The sequence below is a fragment of the Procambarus clarkii genome, chromosome 50 (assembly GCF_040958095.1).
Source record: "Procambarus clarkii isolate CNS0578487 chromosome 50, FALCON_Pclarkii_2.0, whole genome shotgun sequence".
Classification (NCBI taxonomy): Eukaryota; Metazoa; Arthropoda; class Malacostraca; order Decapoda; family Cambaridae; genus Procambarus; species Procambarus clarkii.
This window is the reverse complement of record NC_091199.1, coordinates 11519211-11543279: the sequence shown is the minus strand read 5'-3', so window position 1 is coordinate 11543279 and position 24069 is coordinate 11519211. Positions and strand designations below refer to the sequence as shown.

The 24069-nt window shown below is 45.0% G+C and overlaps 1 protein-coding gene across 1 annotated transcript; it reads left to right on the top strand.

Moving 5' to 3' along the window:
- The first annotated feature begins 3787 nt into the window (after window positions 1-3787).
- Window positions 3788-15056, top strand: LOC123772792 (uncharacterized). Its single transcript, XM_045766159.2, has 8 exons — window positions 3788-3845; window positions 7657-8849; window positions 10080-10345; window positions 10630-10790; window positions 11345-11498; window positions 12956-13097; window positions 13728-13901; window positions 14109-15056. Exons 1-8 carry the CDS (start codon window positions 3788-3790, stop codon window positions 14535-14537), a joined length of 2577 nt encoding a protein of 858 aa, XP_045622115.2. The 3' UTR covers window positions 14538-15056.
- Window positions 15057-24069: the final 9013 nt, after the last annotated feature.

The window sequence follows — 24069 nt, the reverse complement described above, 5'->3', positions numbered from 1 at the left end:
GCGTCCCGGGCGCTAATGTAGCTACAATGAGCAGGTAAATACCAACACTTTGGATCCACACAACACGCACTGTAACCACATATAAGGTTTTTTCTAGCGTTACTGCCTCTGTGTCAACGCTAAAATATTGAAAGTAGCGTTGTGGTTTTACGTTGTGTTGGAGAGTGTGGTTCTGCTGGGGTTGTGGGAGGGGGGAAATTTGTTTGTGATAGGCTGCTAGTCCAACCGTTCATCCGGCCGTCCCTCAGTTTACCCGGATAGCCGTCTGTTTATCCGGCCATCGCATCGGGTTAACCGGCCAAGAGTGTTGGGTGAATATTTGTGAATATATTTACTCGATCACAAACTCCCATTATTGATCCTTGTTTAGTTTACATGCGAGTGTGGAGCAAGGCGCCTAGATCTGCTAAACACAGTTTACATTGATTGTTGAGGAGTGTAATCACACATTGTGATGAGTGAGGCGTAATCACTTGATGGATTACCATGAATGCTATAGTACACGGACATAATTAGTGTCATTGTCAGAGACCCCTTGAGTAGCGTGGATAAATTGTTTAATAACCTCCTGCAGGACGCGTATTAAGCGGAAGAGATATAACGAGGCGATAATGGTCAACAAATTAAAAAAGTCTGGCTGGCAAGTGTTTAGAAAACGGTACCCAAGTTTTTTTAATCATTCATAATTGTCGAGGGACAGGCAGCCTGATTATAGTGGTAATGGGCATCCATCAGTCTCAGGAGACTATGGAGGGAGGGCGGAAGTTATTGGGGGGAACGCACCAAGCCACTACGACTATACAACACTGGGAAGGAGTCAGGATAAGTAAGTAATTATCAAAAGAAGGCACCAAGCCGGGAAGGCTATTTAGCACCATCAAATGTGAGGAATAATCAGAGGGCGCTAAATATCACTAAGGATGCCAATACGAGAACGGAAACACATAAGGCGAACGATATCAAAAGTATCCGATTAACCAAGAATGCCAACGAGGGACAAGTGACCGCGGGGGACGGTCGGAAAGCAAGACACACGCTCGTCCCGGAAGTCAGGACATTCAACAAGGATATGCACAATTGTAAGAGGGACAATGCAGTTACGGCAATAAGGAGAAGGACGGCGCTCCATTAAGTGACTGTGAGTTAAGTGTGTATGGCCGATATGTAATCTAGCCAGAGCCGTTTCCCACCGCCGGTTGCGACACGCTACTCTTAAGAGTACTCAGTTTGTTACCAGTAACAGAGGACCAACAGCCCTGCCAACGGGCAAGGATGGAGGAATGAATAACTGGGTAAAAGTCGGAATAAGGAATACCTTTACGGGAGTGGGACAAGTGCAGATAGCTTCTTTAGCAACAGCGTCCGCACGCTCATTTAAAGAGACACCAATATGGCTGGGAACCCAGCAAAACTCCACTGTCTTAAATCTACTGGCGATAAGAAACAGCCAATGTTGAATCGCGACTACCACCGGGTGGAGTGGATTAAAGGACTCCAGAGCCATAAGGACACTACGAGAGTCAACTACCACAACAAAGGAAGACTGACAGTGAGAAAGCAGGAGACAAAGAGCATAGAGAATAGCATAAAGTTCTGCCGTGAAGATGGTAGTCTCCGGAGAAAGGCGACACATATAGGTGTGGTCAGGAAAAACAACAGAGTAGCACTTACCGTCAGCAGACTTAGACCCATCAGTGAAGACGGGAATGAGGTGGGAGTGGGAAGAAAAGTGTTCAAGGAAAAGGCGTTTCAAAACTGTAAGAGGGGTAAAAGCTTTAGTCACGTGGGGTCAGGATTTTACAAAATTTAAGAAGAGGGACCCCTTCACGGGGGCAAGAACGGAACAACTCGAGAAGAAATACTAACCGAAAGAGAATTTTGTAGGCGATACAACCGGACAGAAAGAGGGAGGTGGTGAAGGGGAACAGGGACCACAGGAGGGGAAAAGTCAAAGCACGACACAGGTGAGAGTGAGGGTGTTGTAAGGACCGTGCAAGGTAGCGAACACAGTAGCGATCACGGGCGACCCTGGAGAGACAGGACGCCAGTGTCAACATACAAGCTGAGGGCGGGAGTCGAACGAAAGGCATTAGAGCTGAGGCGCAGTATGGTGCAAAGCATCAAGACGGTGAAGAGTAGAAGGATAAATGGGTGGCACCGCTCCTGTGCCAGGTAAGTTACGGGCTCACCATAGCCCGTGCTACATGGACTTGTTCAGAATAGCTGAATCTATAACAACAACAACAAGGATAAGTAAGGAACAGTATTGGTCCTAGGACTGAGTCTTGGGGGGACACCACTTGTGCAAATTCCTTCAGTTCGACACCTCACCTCGATGTGACATTTTTGTCTTCTGCCCTTCAGGTACTCCCTTACCCAGTTCAGTGTCTTCCCAGTTATTCCAGATTCTCCGTTTTGTACACCGGTCTTTCGTTAGGAAGAGGGTCAAATGCTACACAGCCTCCTTTTCCCAGACGTACTTTAATGACTTTGTCAAGTCTTAAATTCGACCAAGTTTGTTAGGCACGAATTTCTCCTTCTAAATTCATGGTGCCCTTTTCTTACAAAGTTTATACCCTCCAGGTGATCCACTATTCTCAACCTGGTTACTCTCTCCATCACTTTACACGGAATACTTGTCATTGACGCTGCTCTGTAATTTAGTGCCTCCTGTCTCTCCTCTGTTTTGAAAATTGAGACTATGTTTCTCATTCCAGAATCTTGGAAGATTTCCTGTCTCGAGTTTTTATTGGACACAGGTAAGTCTTGCCATGTGGAGAGGCTGGTGGAAGTATAGACGTAAACATAGGAAGTCCCTGAAGAGGCTCGTTGAAACACAAGGTTAAACATTTTAAACATGCAAGTCCTGTCATGTGTATGGGTTGATGGGAATAGAGGCTGACCATAGGTAAAGCTTACCATATGGACCCTTATCAAGTCGCTCAACAAGCAACAATATAGGACAGAAAACAGCTTTTTCAGCAAAAAAAAGCCGTAAAATCCATTGCTCACCAACCTGGCCGAAACTACAAATGCTAAAACATTACTTCAGCTTACAATTAATTTGAACAAATAAATACTCGGGAATATTAGGACCTTTGACAAGCCATTGGCTCTATGTCCCCGGTCGAGATGTGGTCCTCAGGTAGGAAGTTATAATATAAAGCTTCCCTTTATAGGAAACGTATATGAGAGAACGAATGATAGAGAATGGAGGAGGAGGAGAGGGTATACAATACTAGGGGGATAACTGACAGGGGCGGGGCCAAGCGCCGCCGATATGATTATATAAACTCAGTGGAGGTCCCTGCTACACACTCGTCCCCTCCTGGAACTGGTGTGTGTGTGTGTGTGGGGGGGGCTGTGACTGGAGAGCCATCTTCCTCACCGCTCACTACAACCCATCTCTATCCTACCCTATAATCAACCACTATAATTCCTTATCCTCTATAATCCATTACTATTCTTCCATAGCAACATCAATAGCCTACCCTATAATCAAATTAACCACTATCCTTTCGTACACTCAACCACCATCCTTCCCTTCAATCCATCTCTACTGAACTATTTTCCCAATAGATTTCGCCACTTGCAGGTGTATAAGTGCCTCCACTTTGACTCCATGTATTCGTCTATACGCTGCACAAGAAGGAAGAGGAGAAAGTGAAGGAAAATGAACAAGAGGAGGAGGATAAAACGCAAAGTAAAGCAAGAAGAGTAAAAATTGGGATTGCAAGAACTAAGAACGATGTGGAATTGGGTGGTGTCGAACCCCAGAGGTTCCAGGATGACGTTCCAGCTGCTGAAAGCTGCCTTCTTCTATGGGGCGATCCAGGTCATCTCAGGTCAGTTCAGTACAATATTTTTCAAGTATCAGCCAGCGAAGAGATTATTTGCTTCGGACACTTGATTATGTTATTTTTTAAAGTTAAACACTTATTATCAATAACAATATTATCAAATTAAACACTTTTTATCAATTTTACTCTCATTTCTCTAAAACTTTCTGTTAGTTTAAGGATTTGCTCTAAGGTTAGATTAAGGACTTGCCCGAAACGCTATGCGTTCCAGTAGCTTTACAAGATTGTAATTTTAACTTAAACTCTGTTCTCTCTTAACCCCCAATGTACTTTCTAGTATATATATAAATAAAATAAATAAATCAATAATAAACAAAGAACCAATCAGCGTAGAAATTATATGCATGGGACAATTAATTAAATCACTTTCAAAGTACCAACAAACAGATTGATAATATGCACTGAATAGTATATTGCGTCATTTTTATGATACCAATCAGCGTAAAGATATCTTTAAGGGAACAGGTAATTAGATCTTTTTCAAAGTATAAGTTAGTGTATTAGATTATATTTAGCATGCGATAACTATTGTAGTATTTATTTTGACTTGTTTGTTTTTTATTATTGTTATTAACTATGTAATTTGAAAGTTTAAAATTTGTTCGTGCCTTGCACATAACATATTGAAAATAAGGAGATTCGGCGATATATTGCTGTAGATGCTGTTTTGGCGGGAGTTGCCATGGCGACAAACGGTATATATATTTATGTCATGGTTTCGATTTTCTTAACCTCTCTTGTGCTTTGTTAACGAAAATCATAATTTTTTGTTCAGTCTGCTTCATATTGGATGTCAAGAGGGATAATTTAATGTTTAAAAATAATCGAGTAGGTCTGATAGTGTATGTATGTATATGTATATATTATGTATGTATATGTATATATTTGTATTCATATTCAACATTCTATATATTAAGTAGGATAATTTAATTTCAAAGTCTCTCAGCTTTTCTAACCTATCTCGACCCAACTTAGCCTAACCCAACCCTCCCAAAATTATCCTGATCCAACCCATCTTACTTAACATAATCATGTAACCAATCGACGTATACAGTGATAACGATTAGAAAGAGATGTACGAAACTCCCGTGTACGATATAACCTTGTTCCGTGGAAGGGAATTATCAAGGGAAAGAACCAACCCATTACGGCTATTGCACCTGGAAGGGGTCAGGATAAGAATTTGGGATAGAACGGGGGGAAGGAATGTAGCCCAACCACTTGTAGACGGAGATTGAACGCTGACCTGCATGAAGCGAGACCGTCGCTCTACCGTCCTGCCCAGTTGGTTGGACAGTAGAAAGAGAGCAGAGAGAATCAGTAAGAACATAAGAACAAAGGCAACTGCAGAAGGCCTATTGGCCCATACGAGGCAGCTCCTATTTATAACCACCCAATCCCACTCATATCAACCCGCGCTTGAAACAATCGAGGGACCCCACCTCCACAATGTTACGCGGCAATTGCTTCCACAAAGAAATGGTTCTCCCATGGGAGAGAGTTGTAATTTTAATTCTTAGTCTCATGTGCTGATTCTCTTGCTCTGTAGCAGATCTCACCCTCTCCTGGGCACCTAGAACACTGCTTATCACCCTTACCCTGCATGCCAATATTCTCCAGGTGTTGGTGACAGGCAGCGAGTGTTTGGGTGCCAGGCGAACGAGGAGCCCTATGCGGGAGCGGGAGCCAGGCTGAGGGCCCTTCCCTTCACCACCGGCAGTAATTACACAGCATGCATCAGATTCCAGTTTTCCAGGCTGGCTAGAGCCAACATTCTCTACCGTATAGACGCCGGGACCAGCCGTCCTCTGCTACAGCTTGGTGAAGCGCCAGGAAGAATGCGGGCCTGGTTGAAGGATCAGGTACCATTTAAAAGTTTATGATTCTATCGTCAGATATGCTTTTGTTTCAAGTGAAGAGTTTATTGTTGCCGACTAATGTATTGTTCAACACATATTCAACCTACGGCTGGTAGCGCAAAAAGGATTACAGAGGACACTGAATGTTTTAAATTTGCAACTTGTCCTATCACATAAAACATCGTGTTTTGACGATATAATTCCCAACGGGCAAAGTAAAAAGTTTCCTTACGACCATGTTTCTATTCTTGGGTTTTACAACATTTGCAAGAAAATATAAGTTTCTAGACTGTGACATTATTATTTACACACATAAGGTTTAGCGTGAGGACTAACCAACAGTGACAACCGTTACTTAGATATAATCCATGCATCTTTTTATAGAACCGAAACGGTTAGGTACGTTTCCGTTCTCCTGACTGCTTTGTTGTTCACCTAACAGAAAAACAGATACCTGGGAGTAAGGCAACTGTTGTGGGTTGCATCCTGGGGAAGGTCAGTAGTTGACCAAGGGGAACTTCGATAAGCCTAAGTACAGAATTCCTGTCTCTGAGATCATGAAATTATTAAATCACCTTGGGTTATCAGTGTGAAAAACATACTCGAGTATGTTTAATCAATACAAGATCAAAGTTAAAATTATTGTCACATTATCATTTGCCCAGCTTTTACCCGGAGGAAGTTGTGACTGGAGGTTTTGCACAACCTTCCAGGTAATAACTTCTTCCTGAAGCAGAGAGGGAATTCTTAAGATCAGCTTCCGGAAGCAGAGAGGGAATTCTTAAGATCAGCTTCCGGAAGCAGAGAGGGAATTCTTAAGAACAGCTTCCGGAAGCAGAGAGGGAATTCTTAAGATCAGCTTCCGGAAGCAGAGAGGGAATTCTTAAGATCAGCTTCCGGAAGCAGAGAGGGAATTCTTAAGATCAGCTTCCGGAAGCAGAGAGGGAATTCTTAAGAACAGCTTCCGGAAGCAGAGAGGGAATTCTTAAGATCAGCTTCCGGAAGCAGAGAGGGAATTCTTAAGAACAGCTTCCGGAAGCAGAGAGGGAATTCTTAAGATCAGCTTCCGGAAGCAGAGAGGGAATTCTTAAGATCAGCTTCCGGAAGCAGAGAGGGAATTCTTAAGAACAGCTTCCGGAAGCAGAGAAGGAATTCTTAAGAACAGCTTCCGGAAGCAGAGAAGGAATTCTTAAGAACAGCTTCCGGAAGCAGAGAAGGAATTCTTAAGAACAGCTTCCTGAAGCAGAGAAGGAATTCTTAAGATCAGCTTCCGGAAGCAGAGAAGGAATTCTTAAGAACAGCTTCCTGAAGCAGAGAAGGAATTCTTAAGATCAGCTTCCGGAAGCAGAGAAGGAATTCTTAAGAACAGCTTCCGGAAGCAGAGAGGGAATTCTTAAGAACAGCTTCCTGAAGCAGAGAAGGAATTCTTAAGATCAGCTTCCGGAAGCAGAGAAGGAATTCTTAAGAACAGCTTCCTGAAGCAGAGAAGGAATTCTTAAGAACAGCTTCCGGAAGCAGAGAAGGAATCCTTAAGAACAGCTTCCGGAAAGCACGCGCCCTCGTCCAAAACTGGGGTAAACCCAGAGAGCCTTTATGGTGATTAAGGCAGCGTTTGGGATGCTCTCGGGCGTAGGTTCGAATCCTCGTCACGGCCCCTGTGGATTTATTCATTTTACGGTGAATATTGGTCGATGCTGGGTCTAGCTTTCTTTCATTAGTCAGAGAAAAAATTAGTTTGATTAACATTGAACAACAACTGGATTAATGATACGAACGTCTGCTCAACATTACTCTTCATATTAATCCTCTAGCATATTATCAGCCTCAGTAAGAAACTAATGCTCAAAACAACGTGCAAAACCATTAAGGCTTTTGATCAACTTCGGTAATATTTGTTACTGTGATTGATCAGCTTCGTCTAAACCTTTGCCTTTCAGATTTGAATGTGGAGAAGATGCGGGTGACTGCATCGTACCAGTCCAGGTACTTCTTGCTGAATACCACGTTGCGTCCTCGCCGCTGGTACCTGGTTTGCATCACCCACGACAGCCGCTTCAACGCTATCACCTCCTCTGTAGATGGCCGAAGCATTGGTACAAGCGCCCTGGCCGCGACGGCGTCTGCGCGGGCCACCAACCTTACAGTAGGATTCATCGACCCGTCTTGGTATCCCGGCATTTCCTTCATCGGCAACGTGACCCAGTTTAACCTCTGGGATCGCATTTTGACCTCTGAGGAGTTGGAGAAGCTGGCGCATTGTGTTGGGGTCATGGAAGGTAATGTCGTCAGCTGGGGAGGAGAATGGGAGGTCAAGAATGTGGTTGAGTACTCAGAGGCGCAACAGGATCTCTGTTACAGCATTCCGCCTCTAGGGTTCCAGGTGTTCAAGCCGGTGCCTTATAGTGAAGGATCGTATCTATGTGAGGCTCTCGGTGGGGTGTTGAAGACACCCTCCACTCTAGACGAAGTAGAGAAAACCTATATGAAGGTGCAGGAGGCTCATCCAGAGTGCCCTCTGGTGTGGGCTGGTGTCACCGACCTGGACAAGGAGGGACATTGGGCCCACCACCATAACAAGAGCCTCGCCCCCGACTTGCCTTGGGCCTTCGACGAACCAAATGGTTTAACATATGAAAACTGTGGCGGCTTTGATGTCGACGGACTGATAGACGACGCCTGTACATCCAATAGATGTCCGGTGTGCACAGTAGCGGGCGAAGCGAGTTTCACGCTCATGGGGTCCTGTGAGGAGCTCGTCCATAATATGAAATTTATAATGATGACACACGATGACTCCCGCTTTATCGGCTATGGCGATTACTTAATCTACCTCAACGGTAGTCGATGGCTTTGGATCGACCACATCGCCAATGTGTTCATTGCGGAAATGATACCGGGACGTTTCAAGTATCCTTTAGGGCGCCAGGAGTGGCTTCTGCATCATCCAGTGTGCCGTCAGGAGAGGGAGACGGCGTGGACTCTCCTGCTGACGGTGTGTCGAGAGGGCCAGTTCACCTGCGACGACGGCACCTGTGTGGCCCTGCACCGCCGCTGTGACTTGCGCTACGACTGTCGCGACCACAGCGATGAGGCACAGTGCCAGCTGGTGCGGCTCTCCGTCGACTACAAGGTGTGTGTGTGTGTGTGTGTGTGTGTTTAAGAGAAGTACCTGACTAGTACTCAACTGAGAGTTTACAAATTGGGTTTGAATTCTCATTCGAGTACCAGTTAGGTACCTTTGAGACCCCTTGTCCAACAAGTCTTCATAAGCAAAGGGCAAAGTCCATTCAATGCACCCGCCAAACCAGCTGTTTATGAATGAAAAATGGCTTACACGCGACTCACAACTGATGACGTCATAAACACTTCCGGAACAGGTGCTTCGCTCCCGTCCTCTGTTCGAACCATAATTCTGTAAATACACAGCAGCCCGTCCTCCAAACAAAGATCCAAAAGTGATTCCATGCACCCGCCAAACCCCCTGTTTATGAATGAAAAACGGTTTACACACGACTCACAACTGCTGACGTTCGAACATATCCGGAACAAGTGCTTCACTGACGAATTTTGTTCGAATCGCACCGCTATAAATGCTTCACCCACGTACTACAAATACAAATAATCGCCAACAGAACCTAAACACCTAACCTAACCTATCCTATGCCTATATATACACAATATGCTAATATATTATAATATTAATTTATACTTGAGAAAATTCCCGTTGTGAATGAACATTATGTTAAAATTTATGAATGCGTCTGTGGGGTTGACCGCTGAATGTAATGGACTTGAGTCGAGGACGGGTTGCAGCACACAGCAGCCCGTCCTCCAAACAAAGACCCAAAAGTGATTCCATGCACCCGCCAAACAAGAACAAGTTCCGGAACAAGTTCTTCACTGACGAATTTTGTTCGAACCACAACGCTGTAAATGCTTCACCAACGCAGTACAATTAATCGACAACAGAACCTAAACACTTAACCAATGCCTAAATATGCACAGTGTGCTAATACATAATAATATTAATTTATATTTGAGAAAACTCATATTTTGAATGAACAGAATGTTAAAATTGATATATACGTCTTTGGGGTCGACCGCTGGATAGAATGGACTTGGTCTGAGGACGGGTTGGGGTTTGGCGGGTGCATGGGATGGACTTTGGCCTTTGTTTATGAGGACGGGCTGCCTTGTCATTCGTATTTATTCAGACCCAAGTTTTGAATTCCCGTCGATGACCCAAGTAAGTAAATAATTATTAAAAGAAAGCACCAAGCCGGGAAGGCTATGTAGCACCATCAAATGTGCGGAATAATCATAAATTAATGAAAAAAATAGGGGGGAAAAATATACCCAGAAACTACGCTTGCTCTCTTTGAAACCTTCCGAAGCACCCAGAAGAAAACTCCCATTTAATTCAAAGTCTCTTCCTTTCCCCGCTCAGAGTTCGGTGGCGCCCCGGCCAGAAGACGAAGTAACGGGGCGCCTGAAGGTGGTGGCGGAGGCAACGCTGGAGAACATTCAAGTGGACACTCCGGGCATGATCCTCAAAGTGGGCTTCAACCTCTCCCTCTCTTGGATGGAGACGCGCGCCACCTTCATCAACCTCAAGGACGACTTGGGGTAAGGCGTCACCGGCGGAAGTTTAGAACCTAAGGCGTCCATGAATGGGGGTGGGTGAGCCGGGGGACGGGGGAGAGTGCTGGTGTTCGGAGGGAGAGGGGGGTCTGGCAAGGGACTGGGGTAGTGGGTCTGGCAAGGGACTGGGGTAGTGGGTCTGGCAAGGGACTGGGGTAGTGGGTCTGGCAAGGGACTGGGGTAGTGGGTCTGGCAAGGGACTGGGGTAGTGATACAATAAACAGTCTACTGTCCCCCTGCCTCAACTGACTGTCCGTTTGTCCCTTCAGGCTGAACCAGATCGACAGGAACCAGTCCGACTTGTGGTATCCCTTCGTCAGCTTCCTCAACACAGTGGAAAATGAGGTCACGCTAATTGACCAGCACACCAGAACCAGCGTGCTTCGTCACACCGCCCCGGGAGCCAGTGACTTCTCTCTGGCCCAAGAGGGTATGTTGTTGCTATAGATTCAGCTACTCGGAACAAGTTCCAAGTAGCACGGGCTATGGTGAGCCCGTAGTGAACTTACCTGGCACAGGAGAGGTGCTGTGCCAGGAGGGTAGGTCCTGAGGGCTTTAGTAGGCTGCAAGGATAGATTCATTGTAGTAGGCTACGAGGACAGGTCATGGTGCCTAAGAAGGCTGCAATGATCGGTCATCATAACGCCTGCAGTCCTCTTGAGCGCTCCCAACATCGCTAACCTTATGTACTATATTGTCCAAACCTAACCTACACGAGGACCCAACAATAGAAAACGGAACATCATATCAATTTTGCGAGCCACTATAATTTTCAGTATGATATTTTATAGTTTCAAAATGCGATATACTATTCGAGAGGAATAGTATCATAACATCACAGTATCACATAGAATAGTATCACAGTGGAATCATACATAGATTACCAGCATTATTATTATTCGAGAAATAATAATTATTTTCACAGTGCAAATGGACCAGGTGATGCAATTGCAATTATTGCACACTTCTCCCCCCCCTCCCCAGTGTTGCTGTATCCGGGATGGGGTAACCCACTGGTTAGCTACCGTAAGTACCTCTCCGCCTTCACCTGCGACTTCGATCTCACCAGGTACCCCTTCGACCATCAGAACTGTTATCTGCTCTTCCAGCTCGCCTCAGCTTCCAGAGACAACCTCAAGTAAGTCCTGTTGGGGCCGCGCGCAGGAGAGCTGGCCACTCCAGTAGGGCCTAAAACCTGTACCGGTGTAAGCGTTACAACGTCACAGTGACGTCACACACCTGCACAAAATATGCAAATCATAATATTTTATGTACTTTCGCTACGTTGGGTTGGATTGGGTTGGGTTAGGTAAGCTAAGGTAAGGTTACGTTACGTTACATTAGGTTACGTTAAGTTGGGTTTGATTAGATTTGTTTACAGTGATGACGTAGGGAGTACATACTTTTCTTGGGTCTTAGACCCCACTCAGCTGGTTGGTGGGTAGGTTTACTTGATGGCGTTCTGAGTGTTGATTGGTTAGCAGTAGGAGGCTCCGAGTGGCGATAGGTGATTGTGAACAGATCAAATGTTCTAGACGTATCCTAGGTGTCCATCCTCGCACTCACAGCAGTCTCCTACCAGGCCTGATGTCCACGCTCACACTTGAAGAAATAATTCATAAATGAATTCTATCATTTTACCCAAGAGGAATCCCCCCAGTAAACGTTCCGGGGTGATTAAAGTAAGTAAATGTTCCAGACACTCAAGTTATTACTGATCACTCCTACTTTTCCAGAAATATGAATTTCATTGTTAGGAAATACAACTTAAGAATGAGTGATACATGTACATGGTTCAGCAGGTCTAAGGAGCGGAACAACAGCTCATCAACACGGAAACCAGGAAGATCCTTAAGTGGATTTTTTTGAAACTACGAAGTAACTACTGTCACAGGGAGATGGATTACTGGCAGGCCTTCTGAGTCCAAGTCAAGTCAGGTCGATAGTTTATGAGGTGTGTGTGTGTGTGTGTGTGTGTGTGTGTGTGTGTGTGTGTACTCACCTAATTGTGCTTGCGGGGGTTGAGCTCTGGCTCTTCGGTCCCGCCTCTCAACCGTCAATCAACTGGTGTGTGTGTGTGTGTGTGTGTTTGAGATGATTCTTATCCGGAATAGCCCCAGAACCTGTTGGTGTAGAATGCTGAGTGGTATTAGTCTATATAAGTTCTGCTTCGAATTGTCTTGACATCATCCTAACTTTGAGATATAAATTGAGTCGAACTGTCTTACCTCTCTAATGATAAACATAACTTTATATTTACAGTATATATCAGCTTTCAAAGTTTACGCTAAATTTCCTTCACTTTAAGCCTAAAAAAATTATTTTAATTTAGATTGCAGTGCAATACATCAGTTTAGTCCAGCCAGTATTACAATGATTTGAATCACTTGTTGCAAATCAAGTTCTGATAATGAAAATATCTACGTGTTTAAATTTTATTTATTTACTAGTTAAGGCTCTTTATCCCAGTTATTTTTAAAGAGATATATCAAGAAATATTCCTTTACGGTACACGGTAGACAGACCCATGATACACTTCTTTGTTACGAGTGGTGAAGAGTTTCTGGGATATGAGTAACGTCGAGTCTCTGGCAGGTGGGATGAGTCGACCAGCTGGGTGAAGTATGTGGGGAGCCAGCTGTTGCTCGAGTACACAGTGGGACAAGTCTCCATCGTTCAGCTGTCTTACACCTCCACCAATCTTAGTGGGAATGAAGAATATGGCAGCCTTCTTAAGGTAGGTTGTGAGGTGATTTTGGCTTGAAGCTTGATGCTGGAACCGGTTTTAGGGTATTCAGTATGTGTGTATGTGTGTGTGTGTGTGTGTGTGTGTGTGTGTGTGTGTGTGTGTGTGTGTGTGTGTGTGTGTGTGTGTGTGTGTGTGTGTGTGTGTGTGTGTGTGTGTGTACTCACCTATTTGTGCTTGCGGGGGTTGAGCTTTGGCTCTTTGGTCCCGCCTCTCAACTGTCAATCAACTGGTGTACAGATTCCTGAGCCTACTGGGCTCTATCATATCTACATTTAAAACTGTGTATGGAGTCAGCCTCCACCACATCACTGCCTAATGCATTCCATCCGTTAACTACTCTGACACTGTGTGTGTGTGTGTGTGTGTGTGTGTGTGTGTGTGTGTGTGTGTGTGTGTGTGTGTGTGTGTGTGTGTGTGTGTGTGTGTGTGTGTGTGTGTAATTACCTAGGTGTAATTGCCTAAGTGTAATTACAGTGCTATCCTTCTTTCAAAATGTCTTTCTGCCTCTCTCGTCACTGCCGCGTAGTTGTTTCTCGCACCTTTGTATCGCTTTTGAGAGAAACCTTCCATAGCTGATGGGTGCCTGTATACCTAACAACTAAAATCTTTTCCTCCCAGGTTCGAGTCTCATTGACTCGCCGCTTCGGTTACGCGGTGATCAACATTTATCTGCCCTCTCTCATCATGGCCATCGTGGGCTACCTCACCCTCTTCTTCGTCAAGGACAACTTCGAAGTCCGTGTTATGACTTCGCTGACCACACTCCTTGTCTTGGCCACCATCTCAAACCAGGTGAGAGAGAGAGAGAGAGAGAGAGAGAGAGAGAGAGAGAGAGAGAGAGAGAGAGAGAGAGAGAGAGAGAGAGAGAGAGAGAGAGAGAGAGAGAGAGAGAGAGAGAGAGAGAGAGAAATACCTATATAAAAGGGGAAAAAGAGAAAGTAATACCAGGGAAAACCAAGTAATATGTCATTATATAAACCAATCAAACTGCACCCGCAGGTGGCTTCGTCTCTCCCGAAATCATCCAGCTTCAAACTCGTAGACGTGTGGCTGCTCTTTTGCATCTTCTCCAACTTCCTCATCATCGTCTTCCACATCATTATCGATCTCCTCCTCCAGCCCCCAGAGAACAGTCATCCTACCGAAGGCAAAATCATCCTCGTCTCCGACAAGAAGCACCCCGGCGGGGACCTCATCAGCCACAGGAGGACATTCCCTTCGTCGTCATCTCCTCAGAGTGTCGGTGGGAGATTGGGGAACAAGATGCAGCCGAAGGAACGGGGTCACAGCCTCTTAACCTCCCTCTGGCGTTGGTGGAGACCGCAGCTGACCGTCATGGGGGCGGAAAAGTTTGCCAGATACTCTGTGGCCGCCATATTCTGTATTTTCAATGTTTGTTATTGGCTCATGGCCTACACCATCGATTAAATAGCCTGCTTACCTATGTGAGTGTGTATGTCTACTGTAAGGGTGCCTGCCTGCCTGCCTGCCTGCCTGCCTGCCTGCCTGCCTGCCTGCCTGCCTGCCTGCCTGCCTGCCTGCCTGCCTGCCTGCCTGGCTGCCTGCCTGCCTGCCTGCCTGCCTGACAGCCTGTATTTGATAAACTCATAAACATCTCTCATACACTTGTAGTTCACCACAACCACACACAACACACACTACTAGAAACACTTGCTAGTCCTTACATTTACTCCACTCGACAATTCGACACAACACACTTTCAGTTTACTGGTATAGATATAAGCAACACCGAAGGTAAAGTTGCTCAATGAGCAGTGCACGTCTAGTCATGCACGAACGTGAAACTATTAGTCCTGTCCGGCTTGCAGAAGACACAATTACTTGCTAAATAAAAAATATAGATTTTCTATAAATAAATAATAATCCAGCGGGAAGCCATATACAACCTACAACCTATATTAGTATAGAAACATTATAGAAACTGACTATATATTACAGATATGATAATGCTGAAGAGAGAGAGAGAGAGAGAGAGAGAGAGAGAGAGAGAGAGAGAGAGAGAGAGAGAGAGAGAGAGAGAGAGAGAGAGAGAGAGAGAGAGAGAGAGAGAGAGAGAAAATATATATATATATATATATATATATATATATATATATATATATATATATATATATATATATATATATATATATATATATATATATATATATATACATATATATATATATATATATATATATATATATATATATATATATATATATATATATATATATATATATATATATATATATATATATATTAGCAATAGAAGCATATCACTCTTCACGGAGTGATAAATAAACGAAAGCCTTAATGAACGGTGTGTACAAGTAACTATCAGAATGTACCATATAATTATGAAGACCTGTAATAGAAGTGCTCACTGTACCTTCTTGTATATCAATAAATACACGATAAAGCAACAGAGCTAATAAAAGAGTGCTGAGTAGCAAGAAATATACATATTACATACTGCGTATCATGGCGGATAAAAGTTATAAAAACCATATAATTGAGAATGTCTATGTGTGTGTGAGGTTGGGAGCCAGATGCTCAGGGCTAGTCTCACCAAACTTCACAGGACGATTTGCGATTGTCTGCCCAAGTGTCATAGGATTGTAGGGGGGGGTGGGTCCCACCCTCATAGGATTGTTGGGGGGGGGGGGTCCCACCCTCATAGGATTGTTGGGGGGGGGGGGGGGTCCCACCGGGGGGGGGTCCCACCCTCAGTCTCTCATGCCCCTCTTTAAGAAGGATCGGCTACTATGTCCAATCCCAGCAACTACTGTGAAGAAGGAGATATGGTTTTAATCATCCATAGTGCTAAAACAGACTTTACAACGTTGATAATAGTTTAAACTTTATAATGGATAAGATTTCATGCAAATATTTCCACAGGTAGTGGGGTAAGGATTAACTTATGAAATATATATATATATATATTTAAATCGTGTCATTAACACTACGTTCTGTTTCATTTACCTGGGCTCTAGGGGACTCGAACCCTGGTACCTCACGCATGTGAGGCAGAGGCTCTGTCCACTCAGCTATGAGTAATCTTAAAAAGGGAAAGATTCCAGAAGCAACTTTACTGCTGATGTGCTGAAATTTTCAACTTATCTTGAGTTGATTTCGGGGCTTTAGTGTCCCGCGGCCCGGTCCTCGACCAGGCCTCCACCCCCAGGAAGCAGCCCGTGACAGCTGACTAACACCCAGGTACCTATTTTACTGCTAGGTAACAGGGACATAGGGTGAAAGAAACTCTGCCCATTGTTTCTCGCCGGCGCCCGGGATCGAACCCAGGACCACAGGATCACAAGTCCAGCGTGCTGTCCGCTCGGCCGACCGGCTCCCTTGCCCTGCCCTGCTCAGAGGAGTGAGTGATCCACGCCCGCTTGGGGGCCGCTGTTCCAGTCTCCTAGTGCCCAGGTGAATTATATGTTTATTACCAGGGATGAGTGGATGATAATTTACTACATTATATATCATTAACACTACATTATATGTCATTAATACTACATTATATGTCATTAACACTACATTATATGTCATTAACACTACATTATATGTCATTAACACTACATTATATGTCATTAACACTACATTATATGTCATTAACACTACATTATATATCATTAACACTACATTATATGTCATTAACACTACATTATATTTATATGTCATTAAAGCAATATTGTATATATATAGCACTACATCTTTCAATATTTACCAGTGACCGCAACGGGGACAGGAAGTCAGCGTCTTGGCAAAGGTCCTACGATGTTTGTATAGGCAACCTGAATGTCATGCTAAAGCGAACAAATCCACAAGGGCCGTGACGAGGATTCGAACCTGCGTCCGGGAGCATCCCAGACACTGCCTTAATCGACTGAGCTACATATTCTTTATGTTCGAATTATATGTTATCGAATTTATATATATCGAATATGTTATGACGAGGTTCGAACCCTCGTCACGGCCCTTGTGGATTTGTTCATACTAAAGCGATTGATGATCGTGTTCACGATGTCAACTGTTTATGCTCATTCTTATATATAAAATAAATACGTTTGTGTATTTTAATTTTGTGTGTTTTTGGGAGCTGGTAACTACCCAATGCAATCCCTGATATCCTAGACAATCATTATCCACTTAATCCTCGAGTTAAATATCATTCGTGATAGAAAAGCTGACCTTAAGATTAATCAATTGCTCAGTACAATCCTTTATATCTGATATAAAGATAATTAAATTAAATTAAAGACTAACCTTGATATCTAAGCTAATCACCAGCAAGACTGATCTTTACACTTCGCAGATAAAAGGAATCTTTAACGAGCAGCAGCAAGAGGTGTCTACCAGCAGGCCATATTCCGAGAAGATGCAAGCCTCGTCTGTCGACACTCCGTTGGGCTGAGTGGGTTTCCACGCCATATTGGTGGTGATCACATGGTTCTCCATGTCATACCATACACCGGTGATTAGAGGTTGCCTCCACATCCCCACAAGGAGCTGAGGGGCATTGAATATGAAGTGGATGATCCTTCTGCAGGAGTAGTCGATGGGAAGAGCCAGCCTACCACCCATGGCCTCGCAGAGAGGCTTGGCATTGCGCCAGACAGTATTTTGTTTCCCAAGCGTCACTTGGCGGTTATTTTGCCCCGCCTTATAGTAAGTTTCCAGACTGGCACCTGCTGGCGTTAGGCTGACAGCCGAGGTTGGCAGCGCTTCCAAAAGCTGACACTCTTGGCTGATGGAGTCCCATGTATACACACAGCACGCTGTCAGCTGGCTGCATTTGAGGGCGCATCTGGGGAAGGTAGTGTTGAAATTGAAATAAGTTTATTGAGGTAAAATACACACAAAGGGATGAGGTAGCTCAAGCTATTCTCAGCCCGTTCAGTACAACGTGTTCATGCATATATATAGACACACATCAAAAACAATAAACATATTACCGAACATTCTGAGAGACAATCGTATACATTTCTTCCTTTACACACGTAGTATGTTAAGGTAGTGTTAATTAGTGTCTTCACACCAGGCACAAGAGACCCTATACGTCCTAGTTCACCTTGGGACGTATACTTTCATCTACATGGGAAGACGCGTGTACGAACCTTCTGGGGCCAGATTCATGAAAGCAGTTACGCAAGCACTTACGAACCTGTACATCTTTTCTCAATCTTTGGCGGCTTTGTTTCCAATTATTAAACAGTTAATGAGCTCCGAAGCACCAGGAGGCTGTTTATAACAATAACAACAGTTGATTGGCAAGTTTTCATGCTTGTAAACTGTTTAATAAATGTAAACAAAGCCGTCAAAGATTGAGGAAAGATGTACACGTTCGTAAGTGCTTGCGTAAGTGCTTAAGTGAATCTGGCCCCAGGTCTACATGGGAGGACGTACAGAAACAAGATACCTCAGGACTATCAGCAGGGACAACAGCCTGGTTGATCAGTCCAGCAACCAGGAGGCCTGGTCGACGACCGGGCCGCGGGGACGCTAAGCCCCGGAAGCACCTCAAGGTAACCTCAAGGTAAGGGATAGTAAATGCAGATCACCATCCAGGAGTCTAATGGCACACTTAACGCGTCCACAATGCACACTTCACTTCAAGCTAGACCAGACAGCAAAACCAGCAGATTGCTTCAGTTGGGTCACAATGAACCTCCTGTTTTATCTACAGTCTAAAAAGTGCAATGCCCTTCATCATTCACAGCCTATGAGCGTCATCGACTACCAGATGAAGGAAAACAAAACGGTACACACACACACACACACACACGCACGCACGCACGCACGCACGCATGCACGCACGTACACACACACACACACACACACACACACACACACACACACACACACACACACACACACACACACACACACACACGCGTCAACCTGTCCTCTTACAGAGAACGTCGCATTTCACTCGTATGCGTGACATAAGGCCAAAAATTGTCGTCCTAGAAAATGGAAGCGGCTGGCGAAAGTGACGGACTATCTCGTTTTCTGTTTTGGGTCCTCTGGTAGGTAACAAAGGGACAGTTTAAAGTGACCGTTTTCTTGGCGTTGGGAGACCTTAGGAAGACGGGCTGCACAAGTAACAGAAAGTATACACACACACACAAGGAGACTAGAAGAGGAGTAGCACAAGCTAATGTAAACTTACCTTCAGATCGCCCAATCACTTGGGGTGGACGGTAGAGCGACGGTCTCGCTTCATGCAAAGTCGGCGTTCAATCCCCGACCGTCCAAGTAGTTGGGGCACCATTCCTTTCCCCCCGTCCCATCCCTAATCCTTATCCTGACCCCTTCCCAGTGCTATATAGTCGTAATGGCTTAAGTGTTTTCTCCAGATAATTCTCTTCCTCCCCTTCCCTTGGGGAAAATGTGTATAATTACTGCTGTAACATCTGGGCAACGCATACGGGAGACATCTCCCGTCACGCAGGGTGCAGTCGCACCTCCACAGATCTCCAGTATCATCTATTGATACTGGAAATGGCTCAAAAGGGCCACCACTTATGGGCTATTCATGCCCGTGCCACCTTTTGGGTGGCTTAATCTTCATCAATCAATTAATCTGGGCAACGCAGACATGGAGGAACAGTTCCACTAGTACGATAAATAAATGAATGGAAAAAACACAAATAGCCACAAATTCAGTGACGTTCACACCAACCCGTGACGACATACGAGACCATACATACCCCACAATACCGCCTTCCAGACGCATCACAGACTGGCAACAATCGACTTGAGAATGGTCCAGGACGGACCGAAACGTCGTCGTCCCTTCACCTCCTAGTGTGTGGTCTGGTCAACACAGACTGGCAACACCTTCTTCAGATTCAAAACAACTCACCTTACCCGCGAGAGGCTTCCTTGGCTGGTGTAGTTGGCGGTCAACACAGACTGGCAACACCTTCTTCAGATTCATAACTACTCACCTTACCCGCGAGAGGCTTCCTTGGCTGGTGTAGTTGGCGATAATCTTGGAGCCTCCCGGGTAGAGAAGCTTGTAGATGCTTGAGCCGTCCGCCAAGCACCGCCCAGACACACACCCCACCAACACCACCTTCAGGAGTAACGGCGCCACACTTGCTCGTGGTCTCGTCATCTCTATGAGTAACCTTATCGCTCAAGTCGACGCTGATCCAAGGAACAAAAGGTATACGTTGAATATGAGATGAATAAAGATAGAGAGAGAAGAGCGCAGGGGACACGAATACAGGAGTAATGGGGACGCCAGCCATTAGTAAGTTACTTACTATATTTACTTACTATAAGTTACTTACGTTAGTAAGTTACTTACTAATACCGTTACTGCTCCTTTGCTGCTAATGGTTTTATAGGCGAGAGGTGGAATGCTACCATGGTGTCTTAATACACAATTATTAAAACTGATGAATAAGTCTTGGGAGGGCAGGGGATGGCGGCCGACGCTTTAACGAGCCTGGCCTGAGAACATATTGATTATAACAACCTGTCCTCATCAACAAAGGCTAAATGCTCGGTAATCTATCCACCCCCCCCCCGGTTCATGAATGAAAAAACACTTCACATACGACACACAACGTATGATGTATTATAGTCTCCTCGAGCAGTGCTTCGTTCACGGCCTCAGTTCGAATCCCACCACTTTAATGGGTTGGAAAAATGGAGAGGCGAATGTACAAAATTATTATTATATTCTTAGAGAGAATTCTTGGGAAGATCAGATACTTTGCCCCAAGAATGTAATACTAAGATTTCCGCTTCACCAGGCCTCACTCCGTGGTCATACTCAGTACTAATACCGCTTCACCAGGCCTCACTCCGTGGTCATACTCAGTACTAATACCGCTTCACCCAGGCCTCACTCAGTAGTAATACCGCTTCACCCAGGCCTCACTCAGTAGTAATACCGCTTCACCAGGCCTCACTCAGTAGTAATACCGCTTCATCAGGCCTCACTCAGTAGTAATACCGCTTCACCAGGCCTCACTCAGTAGTAATACCGCTTCATCAGGCCTCACTCAGTAGTAATACCGCTTCACCAGGCCTCACTCAGTAGTAATACCGCTTCACCCAGGCCTCACTCAGTAGTAATACCGCTTCATCAGGCCTCACTCAGTAGTAATACCGCTTCACCCAGGCCTCACTCAGTAGTAATACCGCTTCACCAGGCCTCACTCAGTAGTAATACCGCTTCATCAGGCCTCACTCAGTAGTAATACCGCTTCATCAGGCCTCACTCAGTAGTAATACCGCTTCACCAGGCCTCACTCAGTAGTAATACCGCTTCATCAGGCCTAACTCAGTAGTAATACCGCTTCACCAGGCCTCACTCAGTAGTAATACCGCTTCATCAGGCCTCACTCAGTAGTAATACCGCTTCATCAGGCCTCACTCAGTAGTAATACCGCTTCACCAGGCCTCACTCAGTAGTAATACCGCTTCATCAGGCCTCACTCAGTAGTAATACCGCTTCACCAGGCCTCACTCAGTAGTAATACCGCTTCATCAGGCCTCACTCAGTAGTAATACCGCTTCACCAGGCCTCACTCAGTAGTAATACCGCTTCATCAGGCCTAACTCAGTAGTAATACCGCTTCACCAGGCCTCACTCAGTAGTAATACCGCTTCATCAGGCCTCACTCAGTAGTAATACCGCTTCATCAGGCCTCACTCAGTAGTAATACTGCTTCACCAGGCCTCACTCAGTAGTAATACCGCTTCATCAGGCCTCACTCAGTAGTAATACCGCTTCACCAGGCCTCACTCAGTAGTAATACCGCTTCATCAGGCCTCACTCAGTAGTAATACCGCTTCACCAGGCCTCACTCAGTACTAATACCGCTTCACCAGCGATTGCCTATATTCACTAGTGAAATGGTTTTAATGAATACTTTAAATACTTTCGCTGGCTAATAAGAGCTTTATTTCCCAGCATAGCTTTACAAGAAACATGAGACCGCGTGAATTATAATTAGACCTGAGTAGATGGATGACTCTTAAGACGTCTCACCATCCGCTCTCCTTGTTGTATGGAGGGAGTTTGGCGGGACAGCATCCGGACGAATCCCTTTATTAACAACACTCCGTGCCACCAAGGTTTCCGCCACCACCGGGGATCGAACCCGGAACCTCAGGACTACGAATCCGAAGCGCTGTCCACTCAGCTGTCATGCCACGAAGAGTGAGATAAGTGGATCCTGGGTAACCACCTTATTGGTCTTGAGAATGGTCCAGGACGGACCGAAACGTCGTCGTCCCTTCATTTTCTAGTGTGTGGATTGGTCAACACCTTATTGGTCGTTAAGATGCAAGTGTCATCCTAAGCACATACTCACACCTTGATGTATGGCGTAGCGTCTAGAGCGACATCTTCCGTGCAGCCACTGCTGGGTTAGTGCTGTTAGGCAAGCATCTTCATCCGTAAGTAGTATGGGAGTGAGTACCTGATTGTGGACGGCTGTGGTGGGTATGTGGGCCTGCGGGCCGCTCCAAGCAACAGCCTGGTGGACCAAACTCTCACAAGTTAAGCCTGGCTTCGGGCCGGGCTTGGGGAGTAGAACAACTCCCAGAACCCCATCAACCAGGTAACCAGGTATCAACCAGGTGTGGGTTGTGTGTGGTGGAGTGACTGAAGCTGTGGTTCTCACCGGCGGGCGGTGGTGACTGGCTGACGAGGGGATCCTCATATATATATATATTCAAGTGACGGAAGAAGTCGCCTCATGCGCGCGCATTTTGTCCTATCCTGCGCGTTCTCGCCATATAAGGAGCTTTAAAGTTGAAGTGCTGTTGTCTAACCATTAGTGTTGACTACTGGTTAGTCAGTCTACACTAATGTTGTAGTGTAGACTAATGTTTACCAACCCTGCAAACCCGTGGAGGTCAATATTCCTTTGTCCGGGAATGAATGCAGACTGATTCGCTTTAATTCCAGTAATCAATCCGAGTGTGGATGCTGATAGCGCCTCAAGTGAGGTGTATTAAGCGAGAGAACAGGTCGACCAATCAGTGACCAGCTATCAGCGATTTGACCAATCAGAGATTACCTATCACAAATGTTACATTTTATGCCCCTTATTTTATCGTTTTTTGGTCGGCGCGCATTTTAAATCTCTCGGTGTTCAATTCCTGTCGTGTCTGTCTTTAAGTATTGAATGGAAATAGTTCCAAATTCACTTAATATGACATCCTAAGAATCGTCATAGAATTTCCACTGACACCATGTCAAGTGGTACTCATTTTCACTTGTGCCAACCCCGACCCGACCATGTCATGTACGTGCCTCATAGCAATCAGGGTGCAAAGTTGGGTGAGGCCAGCCCCAAGCATCTGGCCTCTGATCTTGAACGGCTCGCAAAATTGACATACTGTCCCGTTTTCTGTTTTGGGTCCTCTGGTATAGGTTAGGATAAGGTCACGTTAGTACGACTGTTTCTTGACGTTGGGGAACCTTAGGAGGACGGACTGCTAATTCAACCTAACCAGAGCGTCTAATCTAACTTAGGGTTAACTATGAACAAAACCTCAACATATGATATTTTTTCTTTTAGTTACTCATCCGGTTTCTGAGACCTGGATGAGTAACTCGACCTGAAATGATGGTACTTAAAGTAACTGGTCGAAAGTACCAATTTGTAGTGATGGTACTCTTTGTACTATTAACTTATAGAGTACGGAAAACATAAAGCTAAAAAACAAACTTAAATATTCCTAGGAATAGTACATAATATACATATGTACTATACTATGCCTAAGGTGGTGTGAATTTAAGCCTAGGGCTGCTAGGATACGCCAGGTTAGGTCTTGAATTTATGTTCCCGTTAGAAAACAAAAAGTTTCCAGTTTGTCCAAAATTCAGTAATACAAAAAGTCCACTTTCACGAGGCCCGTCACTACATATTAGTACTTTACACCAAATAGTTACAAAATTGTACTGTCATTTTAGGTGTAT